Consider the following 24,908-nt stretch of genomic DNA (forward strand, 5'->3'; position numbering starts at 1 on the left):
CCAGCCTCACAGATGAGTTTTTTCCAGTCCGGCAGTATGGAGGATTGGATTCCGGATTTAACAGTGTTGACAGTGGCAGCAAGCGTTGGTCTGGTAACGAGGTAAGAACAAAACCTCTAATCATACTTTTCCAGAGCCTAGAATGAGAGGGGAGAGGACTCATGGGGAGGGGAGGATCCATAGTTAAGTTTCAAGTTTATTAGGTTTTTATATACCGCCTATCAAGGTTATCTAAGCGGTTTAACAATCAGGTACCTAAGCATTTTCCCTATCTGTCCCGATGGGCTCATAATCTATCTAACGTAGTTTGATAAGAAGGAGGGAGGCTATACAGTGAAGTCAATGATATGTGAAATAGAAAGGAGAGAGAGATTCTAGGATAAGAGTCCTGATGAGTGCTAGATGGTAAAGAGCAAGCTTTGCCAGGGCAGACTCTCAGATGATAATCGGGTGCAAGGGATAGATGAACCACAGTCTAGAATGGTTTGATACAGCAGAATATTTCTGCACATGGTGATGGGGATTGTCTGAGATTTCACTTAATTTGTGTCTTGTGCTTCCAGTCTTCTGATGAATTCTCCGATCTCTCCTTCCGGATAGCAGAGCTGAACAAGGATCCCAAACAGCTGAAAGAGAAGCATGATGGGACAGGTGTGTGGTATGCAAGGTGTTATCACTTCTGTTAATAATTCTAGACAGGGCATTAGGGCCAGTTATGTGTATATGTAGACTATGCTCAATGAAGTTTGCAATGTAACATGAACAAGGCAAAATGCTTGACTTACATTTTAAGCTTTACAGCCAGAGAAAGCATAGTGCGTCACCAAGATGGAAAGAGCCAGGTGTTGACTGGCTGAAGAGATGCTGGAAAGTATCAGGCAGTCAAAAAAATACAAATCAGAAGTTAAATCAATCTGTTTTATTTTTTTAATAAAAACTAAACAAAGAGCAAATACCATTCCAGTGGGTTGCCGAAAAATCCAATATCACTACCAAATTGTGAAACAATTGTCCACTATCAGTTGTGATTGCTATACCAAAACCCTGTGAACTGTCGCTGCATGCAAAAAGTTAGCCAAACGAGCCTCGGACACACTGACTGAATATACAATTTCAAGTCGGGTACTTTTAGCCAATAAGGCAGCATGTCCTTAATCATTGGCTTTTTGTATGCAGTGACAGTTCACAGGGTAGTGATTTTTTTTTTGTCTGCTAGTTATATACGTAGAAATAGAAGTGACAGGCTTTAGCATGGATGTGGGTAGAAAATGAAAGGTCATAGTTGAAAATGACTCCAAGGTTACGAGCAGAGGAGACAGGAATGATAAAATTGTTATTTACAGAGATGGAGACTGGCCAATGTTAAGCTGATTTTTAAAAAGGGTTCCAGGAGAGATCCAGGAAATTACAGACCAGTAAACCTGACTTTAATGCTAGGCAAAATAATGGAAACTAATTAATAAAAAAATAAATAAATAAGTTGTGGAACATGTAGACAAACGTGATTTAATGGGACAAGAGACTACAATTGCTCCAAAATACATGGAATCTCAGGAGCTTCTGTGAGCCGGAAATGTGGAATATGCAAGTAAGCCTTTGACATTCCCTCTACTGCTGCATTGCTGAGAAAGACCTCAAGAGACTACAATTGCTCCAAAATACAGCAGCGAGGCTAATCTTACATAAGACTAAATATGACAGGGTAACACCTCCTTAAAGAATTACACTGGCTGCCAGTCAGAAGCAGCGTCCAATTCAAAGTAGCATGCTTGGGTCACAAGGCCAAATACGGTGAAAACTCTTTCTATAACTCGAGGACAATCCCCTCCACCTGCCATGTTTAAAGGAAGGCTCCATTCAAGGCCATCTCTTGAGTTCCAAGGGCCCAAAATCTGGAACAACCTCCCTGGCAGCCTTCGACAAACACCCATATATTTCCAATTCAGGAAAGCACTGAAAACACACCTTTTCTCCTCAATGCACTGACCCATTCGCATGCAGTCAGCTGCATGATTTCCTACATTCAACTTTCTGCACGATGTTTGTCTCTGTAGCAATGATTCCTAGCTGACATTTGCGAGATACAGGAGTTGAAATGGTATGCTATGAATGAGTTCAGCCAATGCAGGTCTTGCCTCACTAATTTGCACATAACACATGTGGATAAAAGGTGAGATGGTTGATATAGTGTATATAGATTTTCTGAAAGCTTTTGACTAAGTTCCTCATGAGAGGTTCCTGAGCAAATTAGATTCACGGGATAGGAGGCGATGTTCGTTATCAGACAGAAAACAGGAGGAGGAGGGTATATAGTGGAGTGCCTCATGGATCTGTACTAGGACCAGTACTATTTAACTTATTTATTTAAAAAATCTGGAAATTGTTCAAAGTTGTTGAAATGTATGCAGACTGTGAAAAATTACAGGCAGACCTTTTTTTTTTTCCAAATCTCCACTCATCTCCACTTCCAGGGCAGCATACCGGTTCTTCATTTCAAGAGCAGGGTGAGTCACAGTACCAATCTTGCAGTGTTCTGTAATCTTGAGTCCAGTTGTCTTCTCACAACACAGCTTCTTCCCCACTGCTGGAAATCCTTGATGGCTCATGAACCATTTTATCGAAGTACCTCTCATTCTCATAGATGCTTCTCAGTCTTGCCACCTCATCTCTCAGTTCGTTTACTTCCTTCATGAGAGATTCAAGCTGAAGACAGCTTGTACTTGGAACCACTCCCTCTGCATGGGTAACATTTTCTGTCTGCACAGAGGCAGTAGCTTTGGTGATACAATGTTTCCCAGCCATATTGTGATATAGAAGTACTTAACACCTGTTATGTTCTTAAAAATAAAGAAAGGGCAGAAAAATCCTATCAAAATAATGCCCTGTTCCTGGTTGGCTGAAGAGCGTATAAATCAAAAAGATCTGTCTTGGGGTGGGCAAGAGGGAATTAACAGCAGAGCCTTTCCTCAACAGCTATTTGTGCCCTAATCTGATATTATGTCCTGAAATGCAACCTAAAACACTAATCTAGGCTAAAACACTGTTTTGTAGTAATCCCTAATGGAGTTCTAAAGGCTACAACACTATTACCCAACTGATTTTGCTGAGCTGAAAAACAGAACTACAAAGATATAACCTACTGAAACCCAAATTTACCTTTCCCAGACAGCCCCTTAACCATTTTAGTCGCTCTTCTCTGGACCCTTTCGAGTCATTCAGTTATCTTAGTAAACAAATGGAACTTATGATTTGGCACTAAGAAGGGGCCAGTGACCAACCCAAAGAGCAGCACTGGGAGGAGATTTTTCATGGCTATAAGGTGCTGAAATTGGTCTGTATAGAAGAGAAGGGAATAGAGCATGCTGGAGGTCCAGCATGGTCAGCCAGATGAGAAGAGGTAAGAAGAGATTTTGTAGACTGTGTCCTTGATACAAGATGAATAGGGAGGAAGAACTTGGAGATAAGAGATTTAAATTACAAATTGTTAATGCAGTTTTTCCACGAAACACCACAATGCTGTGATACCTAATTGGCGCTACCTTTGTTCCTCCAGGGATTGGTGACCTAGAGCAGATAGACTACATCGATAGCAGCACTAATGGTGAGGAGGAGGATGACGTGAAGTCAGACTGTGGTCTGCAGATGATGGTGTCATCAGAGGTAAGAGAGAAGATATTTGACCCCATAGGAGTTATTCTTTTATCCCAGGACAAGCAGGCAGCATATTCTCACGTGTGGGTGACGTCATCCATGGAGCCCCGTTACGGATAGCTATAAAAGTAAATTGCCACTTAAAAAAAAAAAACACTTTATTCATTTTACATCTTACAACAAGTGTATCAATAAGTGACAATTGAAATTGAATACAACACTTGAATTTCTTTCATATTTAACATAAAATACATAAAATTTAGTTCTTTCCCTCCCATCCTTACCATGTCCTGTGCCATCAATTATATCCTATAAAATATTCTTTCCTATTGATCAAAACATTTAATAAATTCAAAATCCCCCCCCCTCCCACCCTCTTACTTGCATTGTACTTATAATGGAAAAATGGTATCTATTCATTACAATAACTTGTGAATGGCCCCCAAATCTCTTGACATTTTTTATAATTTCCTTTTTGCATAGCTATTTTTCTTTCCATTTTATAAATGTGACATAATGAATTCCACCAAAAACTGTAATTTAGTCTGCTGCAATTCTTCCAATTATTTGTGATACGTTGTATGGCGACTCCTGTCATAATTAATAAAAGCTTATTATTGTTTGATGAAAGTTGGCTCTTTGTTCTCATTATCATACCGAATAGAATTGTATCATATGATAAAGCCACAGGGTTTTCCAATAAACAATTTATTTGGGTCCAAATTGATTTCCAAAAGGTCAAGATAAAGGGACAATAGTATAACATATGATCTAATGTCCCAATCTCAAGATTACAATGCCAGCATCTATTAGACTTAGAGCTATTTAACTTCTGTAATCGAACTGGGTTCCAAAATGCTCTATGTAAAAGGAAAAACCAAGTTTGTCTCATAGATGCGGACATTGTACATCTCATCCTCCAAGACCAAATTCGTGGCCATTGAGACTCAGAAATTTGCTGCTTGATCTCAATGCTCCAAATGTCCCCAAGTCCTGTTTTAGGTTTTTTATTTACAAATCCACTTACCAATTTATACCACTGGGCGGCCTGGTGTCCCAAGAAGTCCACCTGAAAGCATAAAAATTCCAAACTATATTGATTGTTAAGGTTTTTCCATTCAGGGAACCCTGCCTGAATAGCCTGCTTCAGCTGCAACCATCTAAAGCTTTTGTGATTTATTTAAACCATATTTATGTTGCAGCTGTGAAAAATCAAGCAGTTTACCATTTGAAATAATATCAAATAAAATCCGTATACCTGCTATCATCCAATGCTTCCAGATGACCTTAAATCAGCCGATTTCTATGTTTCTATAATAAATGGGACGCCCATGTGGGATCCCTAAGAGGGTCAGGGCAAAACACTAGCTAATCTTAAGGGGAGGGTCTATAGTGGGCAGACTTGATGGGCCTTGGCCCTTTTCTGCCGTCATCTTTCTATGTTTCTATGTTTCTATGATTTGAATCTTGGAGTTTAACCATTTTAAGAATTTAAGAAAGTTCGCAAACTGCCTGCACCGTGCATGCGCAAGTGCCTTCCCACCCAACGCAGGCTCACAGCTCCTCAATTCTTAGTTTTTACATAGCTAAGAAGTCATGTCTCTGAAGGTGGTTCATTTTTTTTGCCATTTGCCTTCCCGCTCACGTGTTTTGTTTTTTTTTCCTTAAATTATTTTTAAATTTGCTTATTTTTAAAAGAAAAGAAAGAGGAACCTTTTTTTCCTTGGAGGCTTCGGCCACTGAGACCTTCAATTTTCCTCGGCCATCAATTTAGCTGACGCGGTCTTTTTAACCATTTTTTCAGGCCACTAAATGGGCTAAAAAGAAAAAGTGCTGTAGGTGCCCAGTGCCAACTTTTCTTCCTGACAGTTGGTGCTTCAAGTCCCGTTGTCCAGAACACTGGGTGGAATTTGTGCCCGGTGTACTACTCTACAGACATATTCAATAATCAGCCAGAAACTTCAACAGAAAAGATTGTTTGGGACTAGCATGGGCATCGATCAGAAATCTTCATCATTGAAGACATAGACACCGATGTCAGGAGACATCGCTCCATCTGGTAAACCAGTTCAGAGGCTGCAAGCTTCCCAATCGCCATCGCAGGTCACTTTGCATCAAGTCTCTTGATTCCGACCAAGCAGCGACAACCACCTTCAGGCTTTGCCTCAACTTTGAGGTATGCATCCTCATTGAGACCACCTTCTTCGGGGCAAGCCGAAGCACCGATGGTACCGGAAGAAAAGCCAGAGTACTGGTGCTCGAGGTGCTGTTCTGAAGGGATTACCCCTGTATTGACTCACTCAGTACCTAAGTACATGGTTACCAGATCCTGCAGTACTGCAGCTGGTTTCTCCGGAGCAACATTGACGATCCTTTCACCACCAGTCCAGTTTTTCATCGACAATCCAGCTGAGGCAGGCACTGCACATGCGCAGCACGGAGATTGAAGTGCGCATGCAAGCTAAGGGTTTTATTATAGTGGATGGCTACCGGTTTCTATTGTTTTCTGTTTTGCTCAGGCTGGGCTGCAACTAGGAGTTGCGTCACAGCCCACAAGATCTGAGCTAAGGCAGCTTCTCTTGCTTTCCTACGCTCCACTCCTATTCATGAATTATGTTAAGTTGCTACTTGGTCATCAGTTCATATATTTACATCTTACTACTGTCTGGAATTCAATTCCAAAAGGGAGGATCATTTTTTTTTTTAAATTTATTCATTTTTGAATTCTTACAACAAGTGAATTAAACATAATACAAACAACTCAGTGGGGGAGGATCATTTTGGCCAAGCAGTTTTGTAAAATTTATTTATTTATTTTTAATTCTTCATTCATTATAAATCATAAACAAGTGTACATGAATACATCCATTACAATTACAATATAACACTTGAAAATCTATACCATATAAATTTATTTTCTTAATGGCCAAACACTCCCTCCAACCCATTTTAGTAAGCTAGGGAGTCCCACATGTGAGACTATGCTGCCTGCTTGTCCTGGGATAAAGCACAGTTACTTACCGTAACAGGCGTTATCCAGGGACAGCAGGCAGATAATCTCACAACCCACCCACCTCCCTGGTTGACTTTTTATCTTGCTTATGGAACTGAGAAGCCGTGAGCCTGCGTCAGGCGGGAAGGCACTCGCGCATGCATGGTGCGGGCAGTTTGTCAACTTTAAGTTCTTAAAGTGGTGATGCACTTTTAAAGCTGTCTGTACCAGGGCTCCGTGGATGACGTCACCTACATGTGAGAATATCTGCCTGCTGTCCTTGGATAACACCTGTTACAGTAAGTAACTGTGCTTTCTGTGTGGTGGAAATCTGCACGGAGTTCACTCGGCTGATTTATTTCATTACTGTCATATGGGGTAGTTTGCAGGTGCATGTAGTCCTCCCATACTTTTAAGGAATGGGATTGAGTCTACTTGTAACACCCTGCCATGCTACAGCAGAAACTGTAGAAGGGCTGAAAGTTTGTATTTCTGGAAATACTGGCATGCTGAGAAACACTTGGGCTATTTCTTATGATGAACCTTTTATCTTTCATTGTAGGAGAAAAGTAAAGCAGACACACTATCGCCACAGAGAACAGAAGTTGGAGAGAAATCTATGGGCAGCAGGTAAGGAACTGGGTCCTGAACAGTTATTAAACCCCCATCTTGTTCTGTCTTGCTGTTGTCCTGTTCTCTGGCTTTTTGAGCTGATTTCTAACCATATTAATTGTGTAGGTAGTACTTCATAATAATTAGGCCCTCCTTCTATCCCCTTTATTTGGGGAAGTTCTGGTATGAAGATTTAACATTTTATGCATGCCTTTATTTTGGCATACATTAACTCTGCATTCAGAAAACTTCCTTTAGTCTTTTTATACTGTATGTTGGTTGTAAACTCCTCTACATTCTATTTCAGCAAGAGAAGCCATTGTGAATGTTCCTTGTTTTTCCACCATGCCTTCAGTATTGCTTTATTTTATCAGGCTAATCACCACAGTAGGCTCTGCTCGTGAGGAACCAGGAACTGGGAATGAGGAAAGACGAAGGCCAGAGACTCTGCAAATTTGGCAGGAGCGTGAACGGCAGCAGCAGGCACTGAGGAGTCAATCGCTAGAAAAAAAAGACAGGTAAGGGAGACTTGTAGAGATAACAGTGCATGGAAGTGGCTAGGGTGAAAGAAGTGTTACTCAAATCACATCTGCTTCATCTGTAAAAAGCACTAAGGAGAGGCCTCCTGCGGGCACTGTTATTGCTTCGTAATACTCATCGGACACAGCGCTGGATTCTGCAGGTTCATATTTACATTCTCCTATACCAGTAAAGGGAGCAAAAAGGGCACTTACACCAGCTACTAGGTCTGATAGCCCTTTAGCTCCAAAACTAGTGTGTATACCTCAGTTGTCCTCAGGGACCCCACAGGCTTTTAGCTCTATGGCTGTTGTAGCACATTTTTTCTCACTTTTACAAGGTTTTATGAGGGAGAGTGCTTCTCTTCTACGCCAGCCCTTCCCCCTCAGGTTTCTTCAGAGGTTATTCCACAGTGTATTAACTGTGTAGACCAGCATCTGGTTCCGGACCCTCTGTGCACACAGCTTATCTCCAATACTCCAGACATTGCTTGGTCTCCATGCACATCACTTTGTCACTCACCGCAATAACAGATGTTGCCTATCCAGGATTGGTATGATATACCAGAGTCTCCTCTTTCTGGATAGTGACCCTCCTACCATACGCAAACGTCACTACAACAGGTTCAGCAGGAAGAATACTGTTATCCAAAATTTTACCAAAAGGTTTCTAGTCTGCTAACCCTTAGCCAGGCTGTCACACTACCTAATAAGAGAGATTTTCAAGCAATTCTTCAGTCTTGCCAAACTCCGTCTAAGGGTCTCATTGCACTTCCAGTCCATCAAATGCTACAAGATCTGCAGCTGGCTAAGTGGCAAAAGCCACAATCAGTTTCCAAAGCTTCCAGAAGGCTAGAACTGAAATACAGTGTTAAGAAAGCACCAGGATATGATGTGTAACAGCTACCGCATCATTCTATGGTTTCAGAGTCCGCTATTCATAAATCAAAATCTTCAAAGTCTCAATATAACTCGCCTCCTGGAAAAGATCGTTTCCTTGATTCCGTTTGACAGAAGGTCTATCAAGGCTCCATAACATCAAAAATCATGGCCCATCAATTGCAAATCCTACCTTTCAGCATTCCATCCTACAACAATTGGAGGTGGCTTCTCCGGAGGATATTCCAAATCTTCATATGGCATTATAAGAGTCTACTTTCCAATTAATAAAAACTAATCTTATCAGTTGAAGTGGAAACATTTTTCCATATGGACACATTCGCAAGCTTAAGATCCATTCCATTGCCCAATTGATAACTTTTTAACCTACTTGCTATACTTATCAGATTCGGGTCTCGAGACCAATTCTGTATGACTCATCTTTCAACCATCTTGGCATACCATTCCTTGCTGGATGGAAAACCAATTTCACAAAATCCTTTACTTTCTCGATTTCTAAGAGGTCTTAACCTCTATCCTGCACTTCATACCCCACCATTGACCTGGGACCTCAATGTTTGGACCATTTGATGAAAGATCCTTTTGAACCTTTGGGATCTGCTACACTACCCTTCCTTGCATGGAAAACAGCATTTCTTGTAGCTCTTACTTCAGTAAGAAGAATTAGTGAATTCCAAGCATTGGTCATCTATTCTCATAACCCTCAATTTTTTCCTAATAAAGTGCTACTGTGTACTCATCCAAAGTTTCTTCCAAAAGTAGCAACAGATTTCCAAATCAATCAATCTATAGTACTGCCATTGGACCCACGATTTAAAATTTGGGCCCTTCAGGGCTTTGCGGATTTGGGGGGATTTTCTTGAGGAGGTCAGATTGTGTCCTATTCAGACTTAAGGGAGGCCTACGACTTGGGGGACCTGGATTTCTTTCGATATCGCCAAGCATACGACTTTCTCCGGCATAGGGCCCTGGACGAGTTGTTGCTCCCGGAAACCTTGTTGGAATGGGCCATGGGTGGCAGTTGTGGTCGGGGATGTGTTAACTCGCTTTTATAAGGCACTTATTACTCAAAATGCCCTCAACTATCAAATATATAAAGATTTGGAGAATACTATTGATGGGAGGGGGAGGGGTTTTTATTTATATATTTATGCTGATGTTTGATTAGATTTTCAAGTGATTTGTATGATCTAATTGATATTTTATTGTACACTTGATGTAAGAAATGAAAATGAATAAAGATTTGGAAAAAAAAAAAAAAAATATATATATATATATATACAGGTTTGGGAGACTTTGTTAGGGCGGACCTTTGCTCCTAGATAGTGGGCCAACCTTTTTCAAACACTTGCTATGTCCCTCAATTGTTAGCTCCTTGGTGGGAAAATGGATACAAGATGCTTACACCAGTTCGCTTGCACCGTATTTACTCGCAGACCTCTGACTTGTGTTAGAGGCAGTGTGGGCAACGAGGTATGTTTTTGCACATTTGGTAGGATTGTCCTAAAGTGGTCCCCTATTGATCTATGGTGTTTGATATTCTTACTGAAATTTTTCATAGGCCTATTTGTAAATCTATGGGCAGTGCTTTATTGCATATGCTGCATGGGGCGTTGCGCTCCTGTCAGACCTTGGCTTTTCATGTGTTTACAGCTAGAAGACTGTTGCTGGCTGCACAGTGGAAGCAGGTTCACCCACCTACTAGGCAGCATCTATTGGGGAACTTAGCTTTTATGTCTAAATTGACAGTTCTTATGAATAATCGCCTCTCTCGGTTTTTGAAGGTTTGGGATCCTTACATTAAGTGGTCATCGGTTTCCTAGTGGTCTCACCCAGCTACCTTTGTGGTTCCTAGTTTGATCTCTGCACACATATGGGGTTGGGGGGTTGGGAGGTGGGAGGGAGTGTGGGTGGGGTTTTGTTTTGATTTGGACTGTTTTGTCTCATACTGAAGAATCCCAGTATGACTTTTGGTGGGATTGGGGGGGGATGTGATTGTATGGGCTGTTGGTTGCATTGTTCATTGTTATGTATCTTTTTGCATTTCTTCAATAAACTTTTTGGAGAAAAAAAAAATCTTTAGTATTGCCATTGTTTTTCCCCCTCCTCATTCTTCTTCAGTGGAACAAAGTCTTCACACACTAGATTTCAGGAGGGCACTTTTTGTTTTACCTGGACAAAACTGTGGTTATCTGTACTCCTAGTCAACATTTTGTCTCCTTCAATTCAGCTACGCAAGGAAATGCAGTATCTAAATGAACTATATCTTCATGGATTGCACATTGCATCTCTTTTTGCTATGCTAGAGCTCGCTTATCTCCTCCAGGACAGATTAGACCACATCAATTGCAAACTTGAGATCAGTCCCAATGCCAGATATCTGCAGAGCAGCAACTTGGTCTTCTGTTCAAACTTTCACTAAGCACTATTGTTGGATTAAAGTTCAGCAGTCAGTCCTCTGAAATTTATTTGCGTTATAAGTTTTTCCTCCACCCATCTCGGTTTTAAGCTAGGGACTCACCAGCAAGTGTGCCTGCATGTCCCCTGCTTGTCTTCAGAAAAAGCAAAGTTGCTTACCTGTAACAGATGTTCTCCATAGACAGGAGGGGAATGCAGCCACACTTGCCCACCCTCCATCCCCTCATACCAAGTAGTTCTTTAAGCTAGTGACATAACTGTCATTGGAGGGTAGAGTTCCAGAGGCAAGGTAATCCGTACATGCTCAGTAAAAAAATCTAATCTCCTGATTCTAGCACACTGGCTCAGTCAGAGGACTTCATTCCCTGGCTGTCTACGGAGAACACCTGTTATGTAAGCAACTTCACTGTCTTGTAGTAGAATGTGCCATATATTACTGGGCGAACAGAATGCTAGGAATGATAAAGTAGGGGATCACGAACAGATTGGAGAAGGTTATCATGCCACTGTACCGGGCCATGGTGCGCCTTCACCTGGAGTACTGCGTACAGCACTGGTCGCCATACATGAAGAAGGACACGGTACTACTCAAAGGGTCCAGAGAAGAGCAACTAAGATGGTTAAGGGATTGGAGGAGCTGCCGTACAGCGAAAGATTAGAGAAACTGGGCCTCTTCTCCCTCGAACAGAGGAGATTGAGAGGGGACATGATCGAAACATTCAAGGTACTGAAGGGAATAGACTTAGTAGATAAGGACAGGTTGTTCACCCTCTCCAAGGTAGGGAAAATGAGAGGACACTCTCTAAAATTGAAAGGGGATAGATTCCGTACAAACGTAAGGAAGTTCTTCTTCACCCAGAGAGTGGTAGAAAACTGGAACGCTCTTCCAGAGTCTGTCATAGGAGAAAACACCCTCCAGGGATTCAAGACAAAGTTAGACAAGTTCCTGGTGAATAAGAGTGTACGCTGGTAGGGCTAGTCCCAGTTAGGTCGCTGGTCTTTGACCAGAGGGCTGCCGCGTAAGCGGACTGCTGGGCATGATGGACCACTGGTCTGATCCAGCAGCGGCAATTCTTATGTTATTCTGCAGAAGGTGGAAAGGAGCGGTTTTTACGTGCTGAGCCTTGGAAGGTTGTTCACAAAATAGCACCATTTAATGTTATCTTTTTTTTTTTTTGTAATTCTTTATTCATTTTTTAAAACTTACATCAAGTGTACAATTAAAGATGGGAGGGGGGAGGGTTTTTAATTAATTTACATATTAAGAATATAATGTATGATGGTCAAGTGTTATACGATAGTATTTCATGTTGTTCTTTTTGTGCACTTGATGTAAGTTTGAAAAAGAATAAAGAAATAAAAAAAAATAAAACATTTAAGATTAAATACATTACTTGAATTTTCTTAATATATTCAGATACATAAGTTTATTCCCTTCCCACCCACCCATTCCATTCATATTTAATCAAAAATATATAAATATAAATGCTCTTATTTATATGTTAAAACCTTCTGTATAAGATAACCCACCCTCCCCCCTTTTGCAAATATACTTCCAATAGAAAACGGCATCTATTCATTACAGTAGTATGTTATCTTAATGTTGCTATGTGTGGGTTGAAGAGAATAGAGTGCCATGCCAAAAGATACTACTTGCATTATTGGTACATGTCTAAGTAAAGAGGACTGTGTGTGTTGTATTTGCATTCTGAGGAGAGAAAAAAAATGTGGTGATGACGTTGCTCCTTTTCTCTCATTTTGTTCTATATTGGACATTCTCTGTTTCTACATTTTAGCCTGCCTATGACGCTTTAAATCCTGTGTTTCATTTTTTCCAGTTGGCTGAAATTGACCCCCAAGGGTACTGCAAGTAATTCCCAATCACTAAGTACCACAGCTAAGAAGTAAGCAATAACAACTTGTTCATAGAACTGGGGGAATTTAGTCTCAAGGTGTGGGTGGAAGACTTTTTATCCTTGCTGCCCAGCAGCAAAGGTGAGGCTAGCTCGTCTTTCTTTGAGAGTGATTCCACTGAATCTGTGGAGGTGTATGATACAAACAAGAGATATTTTAAAGATATGTTAGGGCTGTATGCACTTGACTATGGTCAGCCCTTCCAGAGACTGCTACAATCTTTTTATGACATGCAGCCTGTGTATTTCTTTTTTTTTTTTATTATGTATTTTCTTTAACATTTTTATCAGTGTAAGGCCTGGGAGCCAATAGCAGCAAAATCAATCTCGCATACAGCTCTAACCCACTGTTCCCCAAATTCACACCCTCCTGCTATGGAGGACTAGTCTAGTAGAGCAGTGGGCTGAGAACCAGGGAAATCCATGTTCGAATCCCACTGCTTATAACCTTGAGCTCTGATGCTTCAGTTACAAACTTAGGTTGTAAGCCCTCTGGGGATAAGAAAACTCTTACAGTATCTGAATGTACTTGGAACTTGCCTTGAACTACTGAGAAAGGCTTGAGTTAAAATAATTTCCCCTTTTCTTCCTCCTACCCCTACCACTTATCTATGAGGAAAGGCTAAAGACCAGAGCTTTTCAGCTTGGAGAAGAGATGGCTGAGGGTTAGCCCTAGTGTAGAGGGCTATAAAATCCTGAGTGGTATGGAATGGGTAGACATGAATTGCTTACTCTTTCCAAAAGTAGGGTGCATGCAGTGAATTTACTAAGTAATATGTTTAGAACAAATTGGATAAAATATTTCTTCACTTAAGCTCTGGAATTTGTTGCCAGAGATTGTGGTAAAAGGTTTGGACAAGTTCCTAAAAGAAAATTCCAGAAATCATTATTAAGGTGGACTTTAGAAAATTCACTGCTTGTTCTTCAGATAAGCAGCATAAAATCTACTTTACTCTTTTGAAGTCACCAGGTACTTGTGACCTAGATTGGCCATTGAGGGGCTTGATGAATCTTTGGTCTATCCTAATGTGATAATGCTTTATGTAAGGGCCTCTCACAAGACTTGAAAATTGTACAGGGAGCACTGTATAGCTAAAATTTGCTTTAAAAAAAAGCCAGAAGAATATAGAAGCAGCTGTTCTAGAAGTAGTGCCAACAGCAAACCTGGTGAAGAAAATAGGAAGAGATTAACAACTTAAGTTGGCTTGGAGGGTTGAAGGTGAGGACAGGTTGGTGGAGGCTGAGTGGCAGAAGAAGTAAATAGGCTTGAGTCTGGCTGGGATGGATGGTGGTGGGGGGTAACGTGGGAAAGACAGTGTGTGGGGGAGAGGAGATGAGGGAGAGGAAAGGGTTAGATACAGATGGACTTGGGCAGAGGGGGGCAGATTTCATTTTAGTTACGTGAGTTGCTTTGTGTGTCTGAGCAGCCAACCTGGACTTGTACGTTGGCCATACACTTCAAAGTGGCCCAAACTGGAAAAATAATGACCATTGCTGAACTAGCTAGTGACTTTGATATGAGCCTTAATGCTAAGTGATTATTTGTCTCTCTCTAGTGGACCATGTGAGAACAGCAGCTTTTTATCTCAAAAGCAGAGAAATCAGGTAAGATCAGTACACTAGATTAAAAACAGGGAATTCCCTGATGAAAACCATATAGGAAATATGAGGAGAAAGGCCTGGGGGGAATCCTTGAGATAGCCAGATGGAAAGGTGTTTCAGGGGAAGTATCTGAGTACTATATAAGAATATGGATAAACATAAGAGATGCTTGCAGGGGAATGTTTCTTGTTGAGCCAAATGAAGAGGTCAGGAGCGAGGTTTTGGAACAGGATGTCACTGATGAGAACTGGATGGGGAAGCAATAAGGGAAGGGTCTTTGCAGGGGAGAATCTCAAGTCAGGAGAGAGAGCTTGTGGAAAATCCCTGATAAGAAAAAAAAATCAGAAGAGGAATTTGGGGAATGGTGGTGTGAACAAGTTGTTTCTACAGCATGCTGACTGTCTTAATCTTTTTGTAGAATGTGGACCTTCAAGTGAACAGCAGAAGTGCTGCTTCTGTAGTCATGTCATCACCTCATACAGGTGGGTAAGAGAAGTTGGTCAGTTAAAATATCTGACTTTTCAAAGCTTGATCTGATACTGTGTGTAATATGAAGTACTGCTATATAAGTTGGCCTTTTTTTTTCTCCAAAAATAACTTAATTGGGATGAACCTAAGTGATAAATCAAAAATGACAAATAGAAGACTCAGACTATTATTTTAGAAACACATCTAAGTGTAAATAGTGACTTTTACATGAGTACATCACAGACACGTGTAAACACCAATGTCAGAAAACTGCTATTTCTTTAGCACTCTCCAGACCAGTAGAGGTTAACTTTACGATTGGGTATATATCTAATCATGACCAGCAGGTGGAGACTGAAAACAAAACTTTGGGACAGTATATCCTAGCCCCTCCTCTCTATTTCCCTCAGTCTTCTTTCAGTCTCCAGCAGGTGTTGAGTGATCTGTACCCATCTCCCTTGGTAGGGCTGTTGGAATTTGTTTAGGGGTTTATTGTCCCTGTTTTTAGCCGGACGGAGCTTGGACGGACTCTGTTTGGGGGTTCGTCCGACCTCGGGGGTGTCAAACCCGGCGGGTCACGAGCGGGGTCCCTCCCCCCACTTCCTCCACCTCCCCATATTTTTTTAGAGGAGCCTCAGCAGTAAGCCTTGCCCCCTAAATCAAGCAAGGCATATTGCTTCGAGAGCCTGTGGAGTCTGTTCTGTAAAAAAAAAAAAAAAAATCCTGAGGTAGTGCTGGTCTGAAGGGTTGTTTCCCTTTAAGAAAACTGTATTTTACTGTATTTTTTCATGTAACCAGCACTTTTTTATAGCTAGGTCGCGTCTGGAGCAATTGTGCCCTTCTCCGGGGGAGTAGGCCACAATTTTAGTCCAGCCGCGAGGCACTCGCGGCCGGCCTGAACTCGGCGGTTTGGGTCGGTGAGGTGGTGGAGCTCCGTCGGCAGCGGCTGCAGGCGCCCAGAGCTCCCCGCCGATGGTGCCTCGCGAGTCGGCTTGGAGCAGTGGGGAAGCCCGGTCTTCCACAACCGCCCACGGAGGGATTCCCCGAAGGATTCCCTCTCAGCTGATTTTTTGACAGCTGATGCCGGCTTGCCTGCTTTAGCGGCTGAGACTATTCAGGTTTCTCAGCCGCTTCAGGCTATGGAGGGAGCTTTTTTGGCGGGAAAACCGCCATCTTCTCTGTCTGGCCCCTCCATTTTGTCTTCCACCTCAGGTGACCTTCCCCCTGTTTTGACTATGCAGGGGCAGGTTTCTGCTGGGTCCCCTGCTGTGGCAGGGAGTCCCTTGGGACCCTCGGGGGGTTTTTCCCCTGATTTTTTCTTTTCATTATGCAAAGCCTATTTTCAGGCGGCTGGGGGTCCCGGTTGCGCCCAGGGGGTCTCGGGGGGTGGGGTTTCCTCCGCGCTCCCTGCGGCTTTGCCTCTCTCGTCTGACGTGACGTCCCCTCCGCCGCCTCTCTTGTCCAAGCGTCCGCGGGTGTCGTGGGAAGAGGATTTGTGGTCGGAGGAACGTGTCGGTCTGGAGGAGGACCTGGACCCTTCTGAGGATTTCCAGGACCCTCTGGAGGGGACGGAAGCTGGCGGCGGGTTGTCGGGTTTCCCGTTCTCCAGTGACGAGGCGTCCGTGGTGCGCCTTTTTCAGAGAGATGAGCTGCCTGACCTTATTCAACAGGTTTCTTCGGCTTTGCGTTTTGAGGACGCGCCGCCGGAGACTCCGCGTGTGGGGGACCCTCTGTTACGAGGGATCCGGTCCGTTTCCCGCTCTTTTCCTATGCTTCAGGATATTCGGGATATTATTCTTGAGCAGTGGAAAACGCCGGAGACGCCGTTTCGGCTGGCGCGCAGCATGGCTCGCCTGTATCCCATTCCTGAAGGGGATCGGGCTACGTTAGCTTCGCCAGTCGTGGATGCGGTGGTCTCGGCTATTTCCAAGCGGCATACCGTGCCTGTTGAGGGCGGTTCTGCCTTGCGGGACTCTGAGGAGCGCAAATTGGAGACCATCCTTAAGCAAAATTTTCAAGTCTCTGCCTTTGGGGTCCAGGCGGCTATTTGTGGGGGACTGGTCGCTCGCGCCGTGTTTCGGTGGGCGGAGCGGGTCTTGGATCGAGAGTCTGACGACTGGTCTCTGGTGGATCAGGAGGTAGCGAAGATTGAGATGGCTGCCTCATTCCTCTCGGATGCTCTGTATGACTTGGTGCGGATCTCGGCTAAGTCCATGGCTTTTGGCGTGGCCGCAAGGCGTGTGTTGTGGCTGCGCGCTTGGGCGGCGGATGCTGCGTCCAAAGCTAAGCTTACTAAATTTCCCTTTCGGGGGTCGTTTTTATTTGGAGAGGACTTGGATAAGTTGATTCAGACTCTGTCGGACTCGAAAGTTCCCCGTTTGCCGGAGGACCGTGCCCGCCCGGCGTCTCGGGGTGGTGCGGCCCGGGGGCGTTTGCGGGAATTTCGCAAGTATCGCCCTGGGCGTGGGGCTGCTTCTTTCCAGTCTCCGGGGTTTTCCCGGGGTCGGTTCTTCCAGCGCATGCAGCCCTTTCGGGGGGCCCGTCGGGGGGCAGGGAATCCCTCCGCCGGTTCCCCCGCTTCCCGTCCTGCACAATGACGCCTTGCCGGCGCCCCCCTTGGTTCCGGTGGGGGCCCGGCTGCGCGACTTTTTTCCCAAATGGGCCGAGATCACGTCCGATCAGTGGGTCCTGGAGGTGGTGCGGGACGGTTATGCCCTGGAGTTCGCCCGCTCTCTGCCGGATTTTTTCCTCGCTTCTCCATGTCAGACTCCTGGGAAGACGCTGGCGTTTCGCCAGACCCTTCAGCGCTTGCTAGATCTCAGGGCAGTAGTTCCGGTGCCCCCCCCGGAGTGGGGCACGGGCAGGTACTCCATTTACTTTGTGGTGCCCAAGAAGGAGGGGACTTTTCGGCCCATCCTCGATTTGAAAGGGGTCAACAGGGCTCTCAAGGTTCCCTCTTTCCGTATGGAAACGCTGCGGTCGGTCATTCTGGCGGTTCAGCCGGGGGAGTTTCTCACTTCTCTCGATCTGACGGAGGCCTACTTGCATGTTCCTATTCGGGCCTCTCATCAGCGTTTCCTGCGCTTTGCGATCTTGGGTCGGCACTATCAGTTCTGTGCGCTTCCCTTTGGGCTGGCCACGGCTCCCCGGACGTTCACCAAGGTGATGGTGGTCGTCGCGGCAGCCTTGCGGTCGGAGGGCATCCTGGTACACCCCTACCTGGACGACTGGTTAATTCGGGCCAAGTCGTTGCAGGAAAGCTCCCGGGTTACGGCTCGGGTGGTGGAGTTTCTCCGGTCGCTGGGCTGGGTGGTCAACCTTTCCAAGAGTCGGTTGGTTCCGGCTCAGCGTCTGGAGTACCTCGGGGTGCTGTTCGACACCTCCTTGGGGAAGGTCTTCCTCCCAGAGGCCCGGGTGAGCAAATTGCAGTCTCAGATTCGCCTGCTTTTGGCGTCCCGGTGTCCTCGGGCGCGAGATTTCCTCCAGGTCCTGGGGTCGATGGCGGCGTCCCTGGACGTGGTGAGGTGGGCGCGGGCCCACATGCGTCCTCTCCAGTATGCTCTGCTCCGGAGGTGGTCTCCCCAGAGGCACGGGATGGATGTTCCGGTTCCCCTGCGAGGCTTGGCGCGCTGCAGTCTGCGTTGGTGGCTCCGGACCCCTCACCTAGTTCAGGGGGTGGGTCTGGATCTTCCGCAGTGGACGGTGCTCCTTACGGATGCGAGTCTCCTGGGTTGGGGGGCCCAGTGCCTGGGTCACTCAGCTCAGGGAACCTGGTCCACGGAGGAGGCCTCCTGGTCGATCAACGTGTTGGAGACCAGGGCGGTCCGGCTGGCGCTGTTGGCTTTCCACTCCCTTTTGTTGGGCAAGTCGGTCAGAGTCCTGTCGGACAATGCCACGGCGGTGGCTTATGTCAATCGTCAGGGGGGCACCAAGAGCACTCTGGTGGCGCAGGAGGCGGCTCGGCTCATGGTTTGGGCGGAGTCGCATCTTCTGGACCTCTCGGCCTCTCACATTGCCGGGGTAGAAAACGTTCAGGCGGACTTCCTCAGTCGTCACTTCTTGGATCCGGGAGAGTGGTGTCTCGGCGCCGAGGCGTTTCAGTTGCTAGTGCGTGCTTGGGGGCAGCCCCTGATGGATCTGTTGGCTACAAGTGGCAACGCCAAAGTACCCCGCTTCTTCAGTCGTCGCAGGGACGGTCTGGCCGAGGGTCTGGATGCTCTGGTCCAACCGTGGCCAACGGAGGGGCTGTTGTATGTGTTCCCTCCTTGGCCATTAGTGGGCAGAGTCCTGCTTCGCGTTGTTCGCCATCCGGGGCTGGTGGTTTTGGTGGCTCCGGATTGGCCTCGTCGTCCGTGGTATGCGGATCTGGTGAGGCATCTGGTGGCGGATCCTCTTCCTCTGCCTCTCGGGTGCGATCTTCTGACGCAGGGTCCCATTCCCATGTTCGACCCGTCTCCCTTTTGTCTTACGGCTTGGCTCTTGAAAGGGGCCGCCTGAGTAAGAAGGGATATTCCGACAAGGTGATCTCTACACTTTTGGGGTCCCGGAGGCTTTCTACCTCTCGGGCTTATGTACGGGTTTGGCGTCTTTTTGAGGAATGGTGCCGAGCGCGGGGAGTGGTCTCCTTTCGCGCTTCTCTACCTAACATTCTAGAGTTTTTGCAGGATGGCCTGGATAGGGGCCTGGCCTGGTCTTCTCTTCGGGTTCATCTGGCGGCCCTGTCGGCTTTTCGGGGGCTGGTGACAGGTCAGCGTTTGTCAGCCATTACTGATGTGATTCGCTTTCTTAGGGCGGCCAAGTTGCTCAGGCCTCCCATAAGGCCCTCGGTTCCCTCTTGGGATCTCAATCTGGTTCTCTCTGTTCTAGTGCGCCCTCCTTTCGAGCCGTTGGATGGCTGTTCGTTGAAGGACCTTACGCTGAAGTCGGTCTTTTTGGTGGCCATTACTTCCGCTAGACGGGTGTCGGAGCTACAGGCTTTTTCTTGTAGGGCTCCCTTCCTGGAGTTTTCGAAGGAGCGGGTTGTTTTGCGGCCTGTTCCTTCCTTTCTGCCGAAGGTAGTTTCTCCTTTTCATGTCAATCAATCGGTGGTCCTCCCGGTCTTGGGTAGTCGGGAGGGTTCTTCTGAGCAACGACAGCTGCGCAAGTTGGATGTCGGTCGGGTCCTCCATGCTTATGTGCAGCGGACCCGGGAGTTTCGGAGCTCCGATCATCTCTTTGTGCTTCTGGCGGGTCCTCGTCGGGGGGCTGGCGCTTCTAAGGCTACTATTGCGCGCTGGATCAAGGAGATGATTGCTTCCGCTTATCTTCTGAGTCAGAAGCCGGTTCCGGAGTTTCTCAAGGCTCATTCCACTAGGGGTCAGGCGGCTTCTTGGGCTGAGTCGTCGCTTGTGCCTCCGGTGGATATTTGTAAGGCTGCGGTTTGGTCCTCCTTGCATTCTTTTGTTCGGCATTATCGGGTAGATGTTCAGGCGCGTCGGGACGCGGTGTTCGGTGAACGTGTACTGGTATCGGCCCTTCGGGGGTCCCGCCCGTGAGGGGACTGCTTTGGTACGTCCCAATCGTAAAGTTAACCTCTACTGGTCTGGAGAGTGCTAAAGAAGGAGAAATTAGGTTCTTACCTGCTAATTTACTTTCTTTTAGCTTCTCCAGACCAGTAGAGGTCCCCACCCTGTCTGTTGTTGTTGTTGTTGGGGCTGTTGCGCGGGCAGTTTTTGGTTTTTGCTGCGGGTTCTAGTATTTTTCTAGGGCCGGGGAGTATTGAAGAACAGCGGCTGTGGCTCGGCTGGCTTAGCTGGCGAGCTGTGGGGACCTTCTTCCTTCGGGAATTTCTCCTCTGCATTTTCCAACAGCATTTTTGGGTATGTTATTTGTTACTCCTTTCGGAGTATTGTTTTTTCTCTCTGTTGTTTTCCAGTTCTTGGTTCTGCTTGGCTATTCGGCAGACTGAGGGAAATAGAGAGGAGGGGCTAGGATATACTGTCCCAAAGTTTTGTTTTCAGTCTCCACCTGCTGGTCATGATTAGATATATACCCAATCGTAAAGTTAACCTCTACTGGTCTGGAGAAGCTAAAAGAAAGTAAATTAGCAGGTAAGAACCTAATTTCTCCTTACATGTGGAGATCCACACAACATAGAGATTTCAAGCAGGCATGGCTTCAGTTAGACTAAAATCTATACATGCATTCCCCATTTTACTAAGAAATACTGTACAGGTGTATAGGTTCTCTATCAGGTTTTACACCAAGCCAAAGGTACACATAAGTTTTGAGACAGTGCTAATTTAGACCATGGCTTTGCACAGTGAATTAAGGGGAGCCTTTTTCCTGAATCCCATGCAATTTATGCCCATCTCAAAAAGAAAGTCAGCTTTGAATTGCCAACGTGCTACTTAATTGATGACAGTTTTACATGTATAGGTTTGCAAAATGGACAGTTGCATGAGGAAGTTGTGAAATAACCACTTCCACTTGTAAATACTGATACCACATAGATCAGTGGTCTTCATTACAAGGCTCACAAGCCAGTTGTGACCCTCAGAGACCTTTGTGGCGGCCTGCAGAGCCTGTGCAGAATGTCATCCCCCCCCATCAAGATCCAGCACCTTTGTTTAAATCCTAATTTCTTTATTCATTTTTAAACTTACATCAAGTGTAGAGTAAATATCAACCAAATATAATACAACATCACTTGAAAAATTTTCAATATCATACACCAAGAAGATTTAACCACACCCCCCTCCCAAATTCATATACAACTAATATATACCACATGAAAATAATATCTTACGACAATCATCTATATATTCTTAATGGAAAAACAAGAAATCCCCCCCCCCTCAAATCCACATGTGTATTAAGATTGGGAAAAGTGTAACTTATTCATTACTATAATTTAATAAAGGTCCCCACACATCCTTAAATTTATTATAATAACTTTTTTGAACAGCCAACGTTCTTTCCATTTTATACACATGACAAACTGAAGACCACCAAAAACAATAATTCAGTCTTTACAGTCCTTCCAATTATGTGTTATTTGTTGGATGGCAACTGCTGTTAATATCAATAAAAGCTTGTTATTATTAGCAGATATTTGACATTTAGCTCTCATAGACATGCCAAATAAAATTGTGTCATATGACAATGCTACATGGTTCTCTAACAAACAATTTATTCCTAATGATGCCAAGGATAAAGCAAACACATCAACTCAAATGCACCAATCAACATCATCAAAGATTTAAAGAGAAAATATCTCATTTCTAAACGGAAGGCTGACTGTAAAATCACAGCAACAAAAATCTTGTTAACTTTCAAAAATATTTTACTTCTCAGTGCTCCTATAATGCTATAAAGTATTATCCATCTAAAAGTCACTGGGGTTTTTTTTTTATAATTTTTTGGAAGTACCTGGCAGAGCTATTTCACATTCATACAGATTATTTTTAAATAAGATCTTCCTATTGAAAAAAGGCTTGCCCCTCAATCATATTTTTCAGACAATATGGTTAAATCGTATTTGCTCTAAAAATTTGTTGTTCAATTCTTAGTTCAATCCGAGGCTCAATGCTGCTGTCTCATTACCATCTTATTTTTTAAAAAAAACCAACTTAATGGGCATCAAAGGCCATCATTACAGGCACTAGGAACAGGAAGGCTTGGGGAAATCCAGATCAATTAACGGGTATAGGAACTTCTGAAGGGGGGTGGGAAGGGAATAAACAGGTACAGTAAGTAAGTAGGTACAGAGCCCTATGCTGAAAATACAGAACTCTGAAACCAACGGATTGTCACAAATCTTAATGCATAGCTGTAAGGAAGCGGTTAGGGTTAAGCAAACCCTAGTTCCCTTTACGAGCACCCCCTCATCAGTTCACCTTAAGAACATGTTAGCCTGCCTAGCTAGGAAACGATACCCCAGAGTGGGAACAGCACATGGAGCCTTGGCTGCACTACCTGGAAGAGGAGTACAGGCAAAAAAAGGAGTAAGCTCAAGCTTAGGCCTTCCTGATCTATAAGTAAAAGATTGCCAAAGTCAGAAGTTTGCCTAAAGTTATTTGTGAAGACCCTGGTCCTGAGTGTACAAGAAGGAACCAGGCCTTGGATGTATTTGTAAGTGGTCTGGGAACTGTACATTATGTTTGGGCCTGGTCAGAAACCATCCCTAATCAGACAGAACACTACAATTCCGAAAGAGACTTCATTGGCACAGTATTTAAACGGGTGAAGCAACAGACTTGTTTACCTATTTGAATACAGAAATAGTTGTGTTACCTGCAAATCCCTGGGCAGCTGTGTTTGTCTAGACTCTTGGCCTGGCTACCACGCACAATTCCACAATAGCTTATTGCTGACGAGAACAGAATGGCGCAATCTGTAGATGCTTGATCCAATCCCATTGTTAATCAAAAACTGTGACATTCAGTACATTTGGATTTATATCCAGTATATCTATAAGGTTGTGTATAAAGATGAAAGCAACTCTTCTTGTGCTTGTAGATACGCTTCTTTCCCAGAATTTTTCAGTGCAGATGCTGTCTTGCAAAGAAGGTGGCACGGTACAGAAACCCAACAGTTTCCTGTTTCGTTCATCCTCCAGGAACAGCGTCAGACCTAGCTCTGGTGAGTGATTTCAGGAAGACATTTCAGTACCTTTTCTTCATCCTTTGCTGTTTCTCAAACCAAACATAATCTGCAAGTACCATCTCTTCCTGCACTTATTCGGGAGGGAATTCTGCACAGTGTTGAATCTGTGTAGAATTTTGCCCCTACACAGAATTCCGCACTTGCCTTGCAGCATTCTGTTCATTTTGTATCACCCTTCTCAGATCTGGAGACAGGAGGCTGCAAAGTTAGCTTAAGTGGCCAGAATGGAGAAGGGAGCAATGATGGTGCAACCTGAGAAAGAGAGAGAGCTAGATAGGCAAGGGGGTAGGAAAGAGAAAGCTAGGGTCTTGCTCAGGATGTAAGGAATAGAGAAAGAGAAATGGCTACAATGAAAGGGGGAGCAGAGAGAAAACATTGGTGGTTTTGCTAGTTGGAGGAGAGATTTGGGGGAAGAGTAAGCAAACTGGAAAAGGAACAAAAATTGCTGAGATAAGCCTAGGGATGGGGCATACTCAGAGAGAGTGAGCTGGAGAAACTGAAAGTTTTAGACAGTTGAGTTGGGGTGGGGTCTTCCCCAACTCAGCTGCCTAAAACTTTCTCTTTCGAAATGGAGAGGGATTGACATTGGGCAGAGCTTCTGCTGGGTAATTCATAGAAGAAGGGGATGGATAAATAAAACCTGGATAGAGGTTCAAGCCAAAAGTGTGGGGACAGTTGGGGTGTCCATCCGTGCCACCACCTCCACCCTGTAAACTTCATGAAGTATGGATGGTGGGCCACTTAGCTGCCCTACAATTCTCTTCGGGTGAAACTGCCCAGGACTTTGACCATCGGGAAGCCATACTCATTGTAGTATGCGCTCTCAGTGGTCATTTACCACCCCTGATAAAAGCTGAAGAAATAGCCATATGAATCAATCTTGAAATAGGAGCCTTAGAAGCCGGTCTCCCCAGATGGTTAGGATTTGTTAGAACAAAGAGATCATCTGAAAGATGAAAATTATTTGTCACCTCGAGTTAATGGAGAACTTTCCTGACATCCAGCATCCTGAATAAAGAATTTGAAAAAAAAAAAACCAACAATTCAAAAGCTTAGAAGCTTGATAGTTCCAAACTCTTTATAAAAAAAAAGAAGCATTCAATTTCATTCACCGCATCTTCTAATGCTAAACTTCCTCTTTGAACATGCTGCTTGAGCCATAAGCCAATCAAATGGCTTTTAACGGTC

The 24,908-nt window shown here is 44.6% G+C and overlaps 1 protein-coding gene across 2 annotated transcripts in view; it reads left to right on the forward strand.

The window, feature by feature from the left end:
• Positions 1–24,908, forward strand: part of LRCH4 (leucine rich repeats and calponin homology domain containing 4) — a 103,750-nt gene that overhangs the window by 67,995 nt on the left and 10,847 nt on the right. Inside the window, exons 7-16 of one of the 2 annotated variants that reach the window (XM_033925039.1) lie at positions 5–101; positions 564–651; positions 2,472–2,504; positions 3,554–3,660; positions 7,206–7,273; positions 7,630–7,773; positions 12,930–12,995; positions 14,561–14,609; positions 15,025–15,088; positions 23,574–23,696. In XM_033925039.1, the coding sequence (XP_033780930.1) occupies positions 5–101; positions 564–651; positions 2,472–2,504; positions 3,554–3,660; positions 7,206–7,273; positions 7,630–7,773; positions 12,930–12,995; positions 14,561–14,609; positions 15,025–15,088; positions 23,574–23,696 (839 nt within the window). The remainder of the gene's footprint in view (positions 1–4; positions 102–563; positions 652–2,471; positions 2,505–3,553; positions 3,661–7,205; positions 7,274–7,629; positions 7,774–12,929; positions 12,996–14,560; positions 14,610–15,024; positions 15,089–23,573; positions 23,697–24,908) is intronic. The other variant, XM_033925040.1, reaches the window with a different exon arrangement.

The sequence above is a fragment of the Geotrypetes seraphini genome, chromosome 16, assembly GCF_902459505.1.
Source record: "Geotrypetes seraphini chromosome 16, aGeoSer1.1, whole genome shotgun sequence".
In the NCBI taxonomy this organism is placed as follows: domain Eukaryota; kingdom Metazoa; phylum Chordata; class Amphibia; order Gymnophiona; family Dermophiidae; genus Geotrypetes; species Geotrypetes seraphini.